The following is a 12,956-nucleotide window of genomic DNA, read 5'->3' as shown; positions in this document are numbered from 1 at the left end:
GTACTGCTGCTCGTTCCCAGGATCATGTTCAGAGACTGTAAGAAAACTGTAAGAAAACAATTAGAATCTATCGTCAAAAATGTAGAGATTTTTAATTAACAAATTTCAAAGTATAAATTTATACTTACATTGTTTGCTCGTGGAGCATCGCCAAATAATCCTCTTCCGTGATGCACTGACTCTAATTCCGGTAACGAGGAGTTTAAATTTCAAATTGAAAAAATAATTAATTTGATCGGAAAATATTAAATTAGATTATCGCGACCGAAGATTGAAATCGGCGAACAAGTGATTCTATTATCGCGATTCAGAAAACAGAAAGAGCCACGATGCTCTGGAAGTAATTTAATACTACGTAAGAAACACTGCTTCTATTCTCGCGTTTGCCTAACATCGCGAACGATAACGTGCTCGGGGTCACTTTGCCCCGAGAAACAAACTTGTTGCTACGCACGATCACTGAATCTACCGGCCGCATTGCGCTCGGCCAACAAATTTCCTGGAAAGAAAACAGCTGAAAAGAAAGGGACAGGAGACAAGAAACACAACAAGCACACCTGTGCTTTGCCTATCGATTCTCTTATTTCTTCTTACTAGAATTCGTCAACAGAAATACTGCTTTACTTAATACTACTGTATGCATAGTTTACCACGTAAAAATTCAATGCCACGAAGGCGAAATATTCTCAATCGATGAGAATTACAACGATAAAATATTATCTACGAAAATAATTACGTGCAAGTAATTATTCAATTTATAAATATTATATCACTAAGTTTCATCGTTAGAGTTGTAACCATGATTATGTTTAATTTATCGAACGTGAGAATATCCCGTAATTTTTATAAATATTCCGAAATTTGCAAGAATTAAAGTTCGTTAATTATTTATGCTTTAATAGCATATTCCAACTACGTGGTTTCTACGTTTTCTTAAACTTGCATCGAAATATATATGCAAATTGCAATTACAACGATTCATAAAGAAATATGAACGATCAATTAAATAAATAACACTCGGAAATATTAAATCGCGATCAGAATACAGTTGAATATAAACTATTCCAATTTATCGTCGATATCTACCGACCGGCATTTCTGTATACTTCGATAGATATCGAAGTGGATAAAAAGTTTGTCAAAGATTTTCTCAATTTATCTTAACAATGGCCGATTACAAAATTAAAATCATGCTTGCAACAAATAATGTAATAAAGCGACAATAAAAATGTATAAATATTAATATGAATGTTAATTTTTGTTATAATTGTTTAAATGTTACCAATATACCCTCCAAACTTTGTCGACTCGTCTGCCATCTGTTATGGTGTCGTTTACGCGCCAATGAAACTTCCCATGGCGTCGAATTTCAATCAGAGACTGCAACAGAAATGAAATACAAATTAAATCATAATTAAACAATAATCGATAATAACGAAGAAATATTAAAAGGTTAGAAACACGTATGTACCTCGTTGGTTGCGAAACGCCGACACTTCTTGGCAGGTTCCAACAAGACTTATTATTTCTTCATTTCGAGTTCCAATAAGAGACTGTAACAGAAACGAAATAACGATGCATTAAAGTACGCGAACGATTATTACAATTAAGTAACGATTAAATCGAAACCGTATTGCAAGAGATCGTAAGTAGTAATACGCGAGTACTAATAGCTGAAGGATAAACAGGTTAGAAATACGCACCTCGGTCGCGAAACGCCGATACGTCTCGACACGTCCTGCTATGTTTATTTTCAAAGTATGAATGATGGCCGTCCGCTGTGCTCGGCAACGCTCGGGAATTAGGCGGCGCGGTGGGGGAAGCTCCGATGTCTCGCGAAGCTTGTTTACGAACCCGAAGGATACCTCGGATAGAAACCGCGGATAGACTGATTTTTAGTAAATTATTTACAACTTTAACTGGTCAAGGAATCGCGAATAAAAGGTATACGAAACTCGTACACTTTTAATTTTGACAAAATTTAGATAGTATAATTATCTGTTATATATCAAGAAACAATCCGAAAATTGCAGCCATTAGCTCGGTGTTACCCACGATAAAAATGCTTTTCTATCGTGGCTATCACCGATTACCAGGTCTCACCACGTGGAGGTTGCTGCGAGTGGAGACCCGAAGGGAGATAGATGGAATCAAAGTTCCATCGATCTCCCTTTTACATTCTTACAAGCTAGATCACTAAACTAGAGAGATAGAAGGAAGCAATGTTCCTTCGATCTTCTGGTTTAGTTCTGCCAAGTAATTATTTCGTTTAAAAAGGGATGAAGCTATATTGTGGAATACGCGACGCGACGCGATACGACGCGACGTCGATCAGCAGTGATCGACGCTAGGAACGAGATACGCGACACGCGAACCGAGTAACTGGTCAAAAGACTCAGCTCCGTTGCCTCTTGGCAAGTCCAATCGAAGGGGAAGGGAATCGACGCACCTGACACAGAGGTTCCCCATTTCTCCCACGCATCCTGTTGGGAGCCAGATGGACCCAACGCGGGATGGCTAACTGAGAGAGGGAGCGTGTGTCAGGGCTACCGTAGACAGGAACAGTCCCTGATCCCCTCTACGGCCGAAATACTCTTTCCCTTGGATCGTCTCGCCAGAGGACGGCAACTGACCCTTCGGACCAGCTAAACGGCCGATCACTTGCTTTCTACATCAAAGCAGTGGTGACCGGAACGAGAAACGGGAGAACGGGTACACGAGAGAAGCTAGTTGGGAAAGAATTACTTGGCATATACGCAGACGCATACATGGGTGTCGTCGATGCTTATGTCTAATTGTACCAAGTAATTATTTTGTTCAAAGAGGGTGAAGCTAAATTATGGGATACGCGACGCGATGCTGAACCGTGCAGCAGATCACCGACGAAACAGCGGTGATCGAAGCGAAAATCGAATGACCGAGAGAACGAGAAGCTAAGTTAATAATTACTTGGTACCGCGACCTTAAAATAAATTTACTCTAAGAACCTTAGAGATAGAGATCCCTCGATGTCCCACGTTGATAGAGGCCTGTAAGTAAACTGAAACAAACTAAAAAAGCCGGCATTAACAATTAGTAAAATAATTAAATATAATAAATTGGCAAATACGAAGCTGAGAAATAAAATAAATGGACCCAGAGAAACCAGTGACGTAAAATAGACACGGACATATTGGTCAGTACTGGTCACCAAAGCTAACCAGTGCTCGACCAGGGGTCAGTAGGGGTGAGGAAAGGGGGAGCGCGGACCCACGGGGGTCCGTCACGTCCGCCAGCGCAGAGAGAGAGAGTGAGAGAGTGCTCGTCGCCGGCAGTTAGCGTCAGGCAGAAGAGTCAAAGGGAAGGGGATGACCGTCCTTGGCGAGTTCGCCAATCAATTAACGGTTAACCGTGCCTTCGACCGAAAAATGAATATTCTACGCAAAATGATATTAAAAATAATTATTTATACAATCCACGCTATCGAGCATTATTTTAACTATCGCCTGATGTTAATTAATAATCGTTGCAAACAGTAGGAATGAAAATATGTTGAAATTCGAGGAGACTGAAGGATTCTTTGAATGTCTAGCGATAACCAAGGTCAGACATGTAAGTCACGTATTTGTTTCTTCGACCAAGGAATGAATATTCCACGCGAAAGGAGATTAAAATCGATTATTTGTACAACACACGCTATGGAGCATTATTTTAATTATTCCCTGATGTTGAAAGCATTTTTATCGTGGGTAACACCGAGCTAATGGCTGCGAATCTCGAATTGTTTCTTCATATATAACAGATAATTATACTACCTATGGTTTTGTCAAATTTAAGAGTCTACGGGCTTTAAATACTTTAATACTCTTACAAGGGAGCATATCCAAGTATCAAACGTCAATTTAGTGAAATTTAACGACTGATACTTGAGTATGTTTCTTTGTCAGTAACATGATCTTGTTCTTTGGCTTAGGGGCCATCGTGGCCATCACTAAAGATGACCAAACATCGCGTTGAATATATCGAATTCGTTTTGTATCATTCATAAAAATAAAAACAATTTGGAAATTTATTCCCATGGACCTTGATTCGTAAAGTCGAATAACGGCTATAGCGCGACATCCAACGACAATTCCTTAAAAAACACACGCGTACGCGCGATCTTATCGACGGCAGATAACAACCCTTTCGTAAAACCAGATTTCAAGTACACATTTGGGATCACTGTCGCCACCATTGACACCGTGGTGTCCATTGCAATGGTTCCCGTGGGAAAGAGTCGAGGTGACGTGTAACCTTATTTTCCAGTATTCCGGTAGTGGTTTTGCAAAATGATGCCCTTTAAACGCGACAAAAAGGAAGAAGAAGATGGTAATCGTAAATTAACATCCTCCCGTTCTTGCACTACCATAAACCGTTGCCCTAAGTTCGTAAGCAAAGTGAAACTAATCGATCCGCATTCTCATGACAGTTTCTTGTAAACAGGTTTCGACGACTGCACGCAACGAACGAGAATTGTATCGCGTGGCTCGATTTCTCTACGCTTCGATTACGAATTTACGCGTATCTTTCGAACCGATATCGTATCTTCGTTCTCATAACTTTTGTGTTTCCAGGCGGAGGAAACCCTTTTCAGAATCTGGAGAAGACGACCGTCCTCCAGGAAGCTCGTACTTTCAACGACACTCCGGTAAATCCGAGAAAATGCGCGCACATCCTCACAAAGATACTGTATCTGCTGAACCAAGGGGAGCAGTTGGGCACTACGGAAGCTACGGAAGCATTTTTTGCCATGACCAAGTTGTTCCAATCGCGGGACGTTGTTCTGAGAAGACTGGTCTATTTAGGCATCAAAGAGCTGAGCTCTTTGGCGGAGGATGTCATTATCGTAACCTCGAGTCTGACCAAGGATATGACCGGAAAGGAAGACTTGTACAGAGCTGCTGCCATAAGGGCTTTGTGCACCATCACGGATGGCGGAATGCTAACAGCTATAGAACGTTACATGAAGCAAGCCATCGTAGACCGTTCTCCTGCTGTTTCCAGCGCTGCTTTAGTTTCCTCTCTCCATTTGACCAGCGTCTCCGCGGACGTTACGCGCAGATGGGCAAACGAAGCTCAAGAGGCGTTATATTCCGCCAACGTGATGGTGCAGTATCACGCTCTGGGCGTCTTGTATCAAGCACGCAAGTCGGACAAACACGCAGTAATTAAGTTAGTCGCGAAGCTCATGAGAACCAGCCCAAAGAGTCCATACGCGGCGTGCATGCTGATCAGAATGGCGTGTAAATTATTGGAAGAGGTAGAAGAGGGCGAGGAGCTGCTAGGGTTCATCGAGTCGTGCTTGCGTCAAAAATCCGAGATGGTCGTGTACGAGGCGGCTCACGCTCTGGTAAATCTTGGAAGAAGCGGCGCTAGGGAAATAGGCCTTGCTATCAGCGTTCTTCAACTGTTCTGCGGCTCCCCTAAACCAGCTTTGAGATTCGCCGCTGTCAGGACTTTGAACAAAGTAGCTATGACCCATCCGGCGGCAGTCACCGCCTGCAATTTAGATTTGGAGAACTTGATCACCGACTCGAACAGATCGATCGCCACGTTGGCGATCACCACTCTCTTGAAAACTGGCGCGGAAAGTTCGGTGGATCGATTGATGAAGCAAATCGCCACTTTCGTCTCCGAAATTTCCGACGAATTTAAAGTGGTGGTTGTGCAGGCTATAAGGTAACGAAGCTTTCTTTTCCCAGAAAACAGTCTTTTCTCTATTTTCTCGCTTTATCATTGGATCGTTTTTCGTTTTTTTCCCAGAGCCTTGTGTCAAAAGTTCCCGCGTAAACACGCGGTATTGATGAACTTCCTGTCCGCGATGCTGAGGGACGAGGGAGGACTCGAGTACAAGGCAGCGATCGCTGACACGATAATCGCCGTTATGGAAGGAAACGCGGAGGCCAAGGAGGCAGGTCTCGCACATCTGTGCGAGTTCATCGAGGATTGCGAACACATTTCCCTAGCTGTACGTATCCTCCATCTGCTCGGTCAGGAAGGACCAACGTCCAAGCAGCCGTCCAGATATATTCGGTTCATCTACAATCGCGTGATCCTGGAGAGCGCCAGCGTGCGTGCAGCAGCCGTCACCGCTTTGGCGCGTTTCGCCGCCGCCTGTCCGCCATTGCTCCCGAACGTGTTGGTCCTCCTGTCTCGTTGTCAGTTGGACTCCGACGACGAGGTCCGCGATCGCGCCGCTTACTATTGCACCATTCTGCAACAACAAAACGACCCCATCGTGTTACCCTTGATACAACCTCCTCTCCTCTCGGTACCAAGCTTGGAGAGAGCTTTGAGAAATTACATGAGAACACCGATGGAGGAACCGTTTGATATTTCTCAGGTAATTTAAAACGGTAACAAATTATTCGAACCCACGTATGTATTTTAATAAATGTTACTCTGTTGCAGATACCGTCGGCACAGACCACCGAGGAGCCAGCGCAGGTCGAAGTTCACACCACCGTAAAACAACAACAACCCCGTTTGACGCGTGAGGAAAGCTTCGTGGAGAAATTGTCGCAAGTACCGCGCCTGGCCGCCATTATTCGCGACTCGACGCTGCTCAAATCGTCGCCAGTGTTCGAGCTGACGGAATCGGAAACGGAATACAACGTGAAGTGCATCAAGCACACGTTCACCGATCTTCTTGTTCTGCAGTTCGATTGCATAAACACTCTTTCCGATCAGTTGCTCGAGGACGTAATAGTGGCCGTCGAAACACCAGAGAAGTAATTACGTTTGAATACAGGGCCAATCAAGCTCACGCTGCGTTAAATGATGGAATGATTTTGTACTTTTAGCTATACGATGATCTGCGAAGTTCCTTGTCCCCGTTTATCGTGCAACGAACCTGGCACAACGTATACAGTATTAAAATATCCGGAAGACGTTCATGCTAGCGTCGCCACTATTCCTACAACCCTTCGATTCATGGCTCGCGACTGTGACCCCGCGACAGGCGTCCCAGATGCCGAACAAGGATACAACGATGAATACATGGTATATTATTTTCTACTTTGAAATTAGATAGCAAATCTAGTCGATTAATTTTCGAATAATTCATCTATTTTTAATTTTTAAATTCTCTATTTTCTTCTACCTGTTTCCTGTTCCTTACTAGGTATAGCTATTCCCCTCCTTTCTACTCTTTCAACTCCTTCTCCTCCCCCTCATCATCACCTTTTCCCCTTCTTAACTCTCCCGCAACCCTAACCTACAACTAAAATTGAAGTTAACCTTAACCTATCACAAAAGACAATAAAACTAAAATAAATATCACTACCCCATTAGGAACAATCCATTTTTTTGTTTTTTGTTAGCTGGAAGATTTGGAAGTGACTCTAGCTGATCAAGTCCGAGGAATGGGTAACAGGGGGTTAGATTTTGGTGCTGCCTGGGAAGCAGCCCTGGCGAAAGAATACGCGAAACTCGAGGAGACGTTCGCTTTGGGGCCATCGGTCACTACCTTGGAGGGGGCGATCCAAAGTCTGACGGGTTTTCTGGGCTTGGATGCCGTAGAACGGTCCAATCGAGTACCATCCGGCGCCACTGTGCATAATTTGTTATTAAGCGGCGTTTTCAGAGGCGGTAAAGACGTTCTTGCTCGTGCAAGACTAGCGTTGTTCGGTAATCAGGTAACGATGCAACTGTCTGTCTTGTGTCAAGATCCAGATATAGCCGAGTTAATAGTTTCGTCCGTGGGATAAATTTCATTAGGTAAACTATAGGCATATGTACGTGTATCGAAAATCTACACTGGAAATTCCGTATTTTTAGTATTAAAAGAATAACGTTGCGAGAAAACGATCGTGATTAATGGGGTTCTTTTCTCAAACTCTATTTCTATGTAACTCTTTGTACATATTATTATAAAACAGTTCTTTAAATAACTTGGTTCAATTTTTTTTTGCCATCCCCCTCCTATTCCTTCGATATATCGATTCTAAAATACGGTGACCGGATGTGTTCAAATATTCACCGACGACCAATGCTTATTTTTCATTTTTTCTGATACTATTATTAGCACGTAAGAACCGAGGTTATCAACAATTTAGTTTATTATCTGATTTATCAACTCCGTAGCTTCGTAATTTTCAGAGACGGAGTAATATTTATCCAGTACTTGGAACAGACGTTTTCATAAACCCTAGCCTTGTTAATTCTCGACACATTTAGTTTCAATTCTTACGGCCGACAGTGCTGAAGTTCAATTCCAGTTTGAATCGATAACGTTGGAAGTGATACGAAAATGGTTTGCTAGTCTCCGATTCGCGTGACACCGACTCCCATAAGGTGAGAGGTCTATTCTACGTCTCGTCCGTGGTTCAACATTGTTTGGTTTCCTTTCGAAAATGGCTGCCGTGTTGGACGAAGTGGGTAAATCCGCCGAAAAGTTGGTGGACGAAGAAAAACGCGAGATCGTCGACCGCGAGAATGAAACTACCGTGGTACAAGCATCGCAGAAGAAAAAAGAAAAGATAAAGAAGAAGAAGAAGAAGAAAGCTGGTACGTCTCGACGTATCGTTCGGTACATTTCGTTTCGAGTTTAGGTTTCTCGCGTGTCGCGTCTCATTTTTCGTTTTCAAATGTAACGCGGTTCATATTTACTCTTTAGCGATGCTGTGCGCTGTTCTTGTTTCCTCTATGACGGGGCTTCAAGTTCAGAGAGAAAGTGCCAAACTATCGTGCAAATTAAATTGCTACTTAACGTGTTTAGAAACAGTACAACGTGGCAATCGCTCGACACCGTTCTCACGTTAGCTTTCCGTGTATTCCGTGTATTTGCGAATTTGTCCCCGTAGACATACTGGGTGTCTCTGAATCGTTTGGCTGAATTTTACTAATCCATGGGTGCATTCTTTCCAAGTTGAAGACATTGAAAATTGTATATTCCCAAGATGATCGAATAAATTAAAAATAAATGATCAAGTAAATTGTAAAGAATAGAAATCTATCTGTTGAAATAATATACTATCTCTAATATGTATAAAACAAAATGCTCTAAACAGAGGAGGCAAAGTTTCAACGATACCTGTTTAATAGTACGTTGCAACTTGAAAATTCTATTATCTTTCTAGGCAAAGCTTACAATATTTTCACCATGTTTGTTCAAAAACAGTTTTTAATAAAAATATATTTCTTTTTGATAATTTGCATCTTTATGTAGAAGCCGTCGAAGCCAATGCGAATGTCCCGGAGAGGGAGGAAGACAAAGCAAAAAATAACACAGCGGGCGAAGGTAAACTTATTTATAAACTTGTCCAGAAAGTAGTTCGGAAGCACGACGTTCGATCGAGATCGTTTTACAGAACCCGCCGCGGAGGTGGCAGAGAACGATGTGGAAGGGGAGGAAACGAAAAAGAAGAAGAAGAAACGTAAATCTCGCGGGAAAACCGGAGGCGTCAAGCAACAAACGGATCCTCCGACTATACCCGTGTCAGAATTTTTCCCAGATGGAAACTTCCCGATAGGGCAGATCATGGATCATCCATCCGCAGCTGGGGTGGACGACAGAACAGCCAAGGAGCGTTTCTCGAGCGAGGAAGCGCGCGCTTTCGACAGAATGCACAACGACATCTATAACGAAGCCAGACAGGCTGCAGAGGCTCATAGGCAAACGAGGAAACACATTATGAAATATGTACGTTTCAGTGACCCAAAAGATGCTATAAAAATCAAAGTCAAGTTAAAAGAAAACGTAACAGCGTTACTTTTTGTCTGTTAGGTAAAGCCAGGAATGTCGATGATAGAGATTTGCAACGAATTGGAGAACACGGCCAGAAAATTGATAGGAGAGGATGGGCTCAAGGCTGGATTGGCTTTTCCAACCGGTTGTTCTAGAAATCATTGCGCGGCTCATTACACTCCGAACGCTGGCGATCCAACAGTGTTGGAGTACGACGATGTCATGAAGATAGACTTTGGTACACACATCAACGGTCGTATAATCGATTGCGCGTTCACCCTGACGTTCAATCCGAAGTACGACAAGCTGATCGAAGCGGTTCGCGACGCTACGAACACCGGGATCAAGGCTGCCGGTATCGACGTCCAACTTTGCGACGTGGGCGCTACGATTCAGGAAGTAATGGAGTCGTACGAGATCGATTTGGATGGGAAAACTTATCGGGTACGTTAGCCGTAATCTTTTTTATCAGGAGACGATTCGATATATTCTTGGTTAATTCGCAGATAAAATCCATAAGAAATCTGAACGGTCATTCGATCGCCCCTTACCGTATTCACGCCGGGAAAACTGTGCCGATAGTTAAGGGCGGGGAGGCTACCAGAATGGAGGAGAACGAGTTCTACGCTATCGAGACATTCGGATCGACTGGAAAAGGAATCGTGCACGACGATCTGGACTGTTCTCACTACATGAAGAGCTTCGATGCTGGCTACGTCCCGCTAAGATTACAGAGTAGCAAAGTTCTGCTCAATACTATCAACAAGCATTTCGGTACGTGTCCGTTTGGTGAAATACGTAGCTCGACACATTCGTCCACGTTTATCGTTTCCAGGTACTTTGGCTTTCTGTAAACGATGGTTGGATCGCATCGGTTGTACAAAGTATCAAATGGCTTTGAAGGATCTGTGCGACAAGGACGCCCTCGAAGCTTACCCGCCTCTGGTCGACGTAAAGGGATGTTACACCGCTCAGTTCGAGCACACACTGGTTTTACGTCCAACGTGTAAAGAAGTTATTTCCCGCGGGGACGACTATTAAAGTGTCTATACTCGAATCGCGTTCGCGTACACCCGCACCTTCTGTCTAGGAATGTACAAGCTGGTTCGTGTAAAGTCACTTTTACGTCGGATGTTATACCATTAATAACGCGATATTTAATTATATCACCTAACGATATTTTATTCATTGTTTTTTCCTCTGCCGATATAAACTATAACTTGAGCGGGACAAAACATCCTCGGAACGTTTAGTAGTACAAAATGTAAGGGGTACGTTTGTTTCTTCGCTTTATATTCTTTAGTTGCATAATGGAACACGAATAACGAGAAAGCTTTTTTCGGGTCTTGGATCGTCGATATTTTTATATCGTGCATAACAATTTTTTTTTTTTTTCGAACTAGTTTTCTTTTGATAATGAAAATAGCGATGTCAATGTTGAATAAAATATATTTGATAGTTTAATTACACCAATGCGACGGTAGTCCTAAACGTGATTGGCTTGTATCGATCATAGGGGGATAGAATTTGGTGCGCATAACGAGGTGGTGGTTAGAATTCAGGTTAAACGTCTCGACTCGTTAATCGGTTATTTGTTTCGCTGGTTTCATAAAATTTTACGTTACAATTATAAGTATGCTTTTCGCTGCATTTATCGAATAAAATTTAATTATGCGCTACGATCGATAGAATTTCCAACGTTTCCGGTCGACGATCGCGTTTCTACAGTTCCCGTCGCTGTCGATCGAAACTGTATAACGCAACAATATATATGTATATGTTTTATTTCTTTTTCTGAACTATGAACACTGTAGTGTAATAAATGCTGCTACGTTAACGTACAAAACACTTTTTAATTTGTCAGCTAGAGGCAAAAGATTCCCGCCATTCGAGACCACTCCCTTCCCGCGAAACATCTTAGGCACTGCTTTCACTTTCTCTTATTAAATCGACCATACTTCGTTGCTTTTCAACTAAATTTGGGATTAATTTGGGGGTTTTAGTCAGATTATCGGGGAATGTCCGACCCATTTATAATCGATCTATTCGAAATCTTCGAAACCATTGAAACCAACGAATGTTTCACATTGGAATGAAAATATTAAACTAATGCTTTTTGCAGGGAATAACGAGTCGCACCAAACGATGTATTACAAAATATATATATAATTCTATTTAAAAAAATTAAAGAAACACTTTACAGCATCGACAATTTCGAAGATATGCGAGTGGGGTCGATTTAAATGGAAAATTAAGTTTCAGGAATGTGGGGAAGTCGGAACTGTTATTTTATATTTGATGTATGGAGGTACTTAGGTTACCAAACCAGCGTAGAGGTTAACCTAACCGAACATCTACGATTAAAATAGCCATAGACGAATGATACGATGGAAGAATGTTTCGCTCGGTGACAATGGGTTGGCAAAATCTTTTGCGTTTACTACCGTTAAATTATACAAGTTTACGTGGTCCCGGGATGTCGACTATACATTTCTGTCTACCGTGACAAAGTTCTCTGTGCTTAACACATTGGCATTAGAGGCATTCGCGATATTAACAAATTAGTATAATCTTTTAATCGTTTGTCGAAACAATTTTTAGGAGAAAGTTAAAAATTTAGAATTGGACTTAGCGTATTGTATCATAAATATTAATATTTCTCTTCTATGCTACAAAACAACTGCTAAGGCGTGGGACTTTACTGGATTTACACATATAAGAAGTTTCTAACGTTGAACCACAGCTACGGGAGTCGATAATTATATTCTCGATTACTCTTTAACTCGTAAGTCATCTGTTACCGATGTCTCTAAAGAGAAACTGTATCATTAACAGCGTTCTCTCAATTTATATCTGTCGCCAATGTGTTAATATATTAGAGTCTGGTTTCCGTTTAGATTCAGGCACGATAATAAGCTAATATTCGACACTTGCGTTTCGCAATATCATTTTGTCTTAGTCGATACACGTTCTTTTCTACGCTATTCACGAATGTTTCTTTTATTTTAATTACGCTAACGGTATTCACCTATACGCGAGAACTGCCTCGATGGGTCCAGCACGTAACAAAATATCGAATCGGTCAATACGCTAGCTACGGTTTTTGCATCAAGGCGGTCTGTTAAGGCCTGTTCGTCGCAAATCTCGACGTATCATTCTTTGTTGGGTCTCGCGTAGGCACAAAGTGAGGGATGTTTTGGTCGAGAAGAGACACGCAATAACCTCGATCACGTTTACGTTCACCGAT

The 12,956-nt window shown here is 42.1% G+C and overlaps 2 protein-coding genes across 3 annotated transcripts; both read left to right on the top strand.

Moving 5' to 3' along the window:
- Positions 1–4,213: 4,213 nt before the first annotated feature.
- Positions 4,214–7,880, top strand: LOC122395512 (coatomer subunit gamma). Its single transcript, XM_043393128.1, has 6 exons — positions 4,214–4,350; positions 4,596–5,700; positions 5,785–6,364; positions 6,433–6,752; positions 6,825–7,023; positions 7,344–7,880. The coding sequence occupies exons 1-6, from the start codon at positions 4,311–4,313 to the stop codon at positions 7,728–7,730; spliced, it is 2,631 nt and encodes an 876-aa protein (XP_043249063.1). The 5' UTR covers positions 4,214–4,310; the 3' UTR covers positions 7,731–7,880.
- Positions 7,881–8,266: 386 nt separating this feature from the next.
- On the top strand, positions 8,267–11,857 carry LOC122395709 (methionine aminopeptidase 2). 2 transcript variants are annotated; one of them, XM_043393503.1, is made up of 6 exons: positions 8,267–8,529; positions 9,194–9,262; positions 9,333–9,664; positions 9,749–10,153; positions 10,216–10,483; positions 10,545–11,857. In XM_043393503.1, the coding sequence occupies exons 1-6, from the start codon at positions 8,376–8,378 to the stop codon at positions 10,748–10,750; spliced, it is 1,434 nt and encodes a 477-aa protein (XP_043249438.1). In that variant the 5' UTR covers positions 8,267–8,375; the 3' UTR covers positions 10,751–11,857. The 2 variants fall into 2 exon arrangements, with proteins under 2 accessions (XP_043249438.1, XP_043249437.1); XM_043393502.1 differs by having other exon boundaries at positions 8,273–8,529; positions 9,191–9,262; positions 10,545–11,852.
- The last annotated feature ends 1,099 nt before the right edge of the window (positions 11,858–12,956 follow it).

This window comes from Colletes gigas, unplaced genomic scaffold (genome assembly GCF_013123115.1).
Source record: "Colletes gigas isolate AHSC1104 unplaced genomic scaffold, ASM1312311v1 Colletes_gigas_Sc00006, whole genome shotgun sequence".
Lineage (NCBI taxonomy): Eukaryota > Metazoa > Arthropoda > Insecta > Hymenoptera > Colletidae > Colletes > Colletes gigas.
This window is presented reverse-complemented; position numbering and strand designations above follow the sequence as displayed.

Excerpts from the sequence above, each read along its gene's own strand:
- LOC122395512 (XM_043393128.1), top strand. The coding sequence starts at position 4,311 with ATGATGCCCTTTAAACGCGACAAAAAGGAAGAAGAAGATG. Across the intron at positions 5,701-5,784 it reads GTGGTTGTGCAGGCTATAAG|AGCCTTGTGTCAAAAGTTCC; the intron begins GTAACGAAGCTT and ends TTTTTTTCCCAG. Across the intron at positions 6,365-6,432 it reads AACCGTTTGATATTTCTCAG|ATACCGTCGGCACAGACCAC; the intron begins GTAATTTAAAAC and ends ACTCTGTTGCAG.
- LOC122395709 (XM_043393502.1), top strand. The coding sequence starts at position 8,376 with ATGGCTGCCGTGTTGGACGAAGTGGGTAAATCCGCCGAAAAGTTGGTG. Across the intron at positions 8,530-9,190 it reads GAAGAAGAAGAAGAAAGCTG|AAGCCGTCGAAGCCAATGCG; the intron begins GTACGTCTCGAC and ends ATCTTTATGTAG. Across the intron at positions 9,665-9,748 it reads GGAAACACATTATGAAATAT|GTAAAGCCAGGAATGTCGAT; the intron begins GTACGTTTCAGT and ends TTTGTCTGTTAG.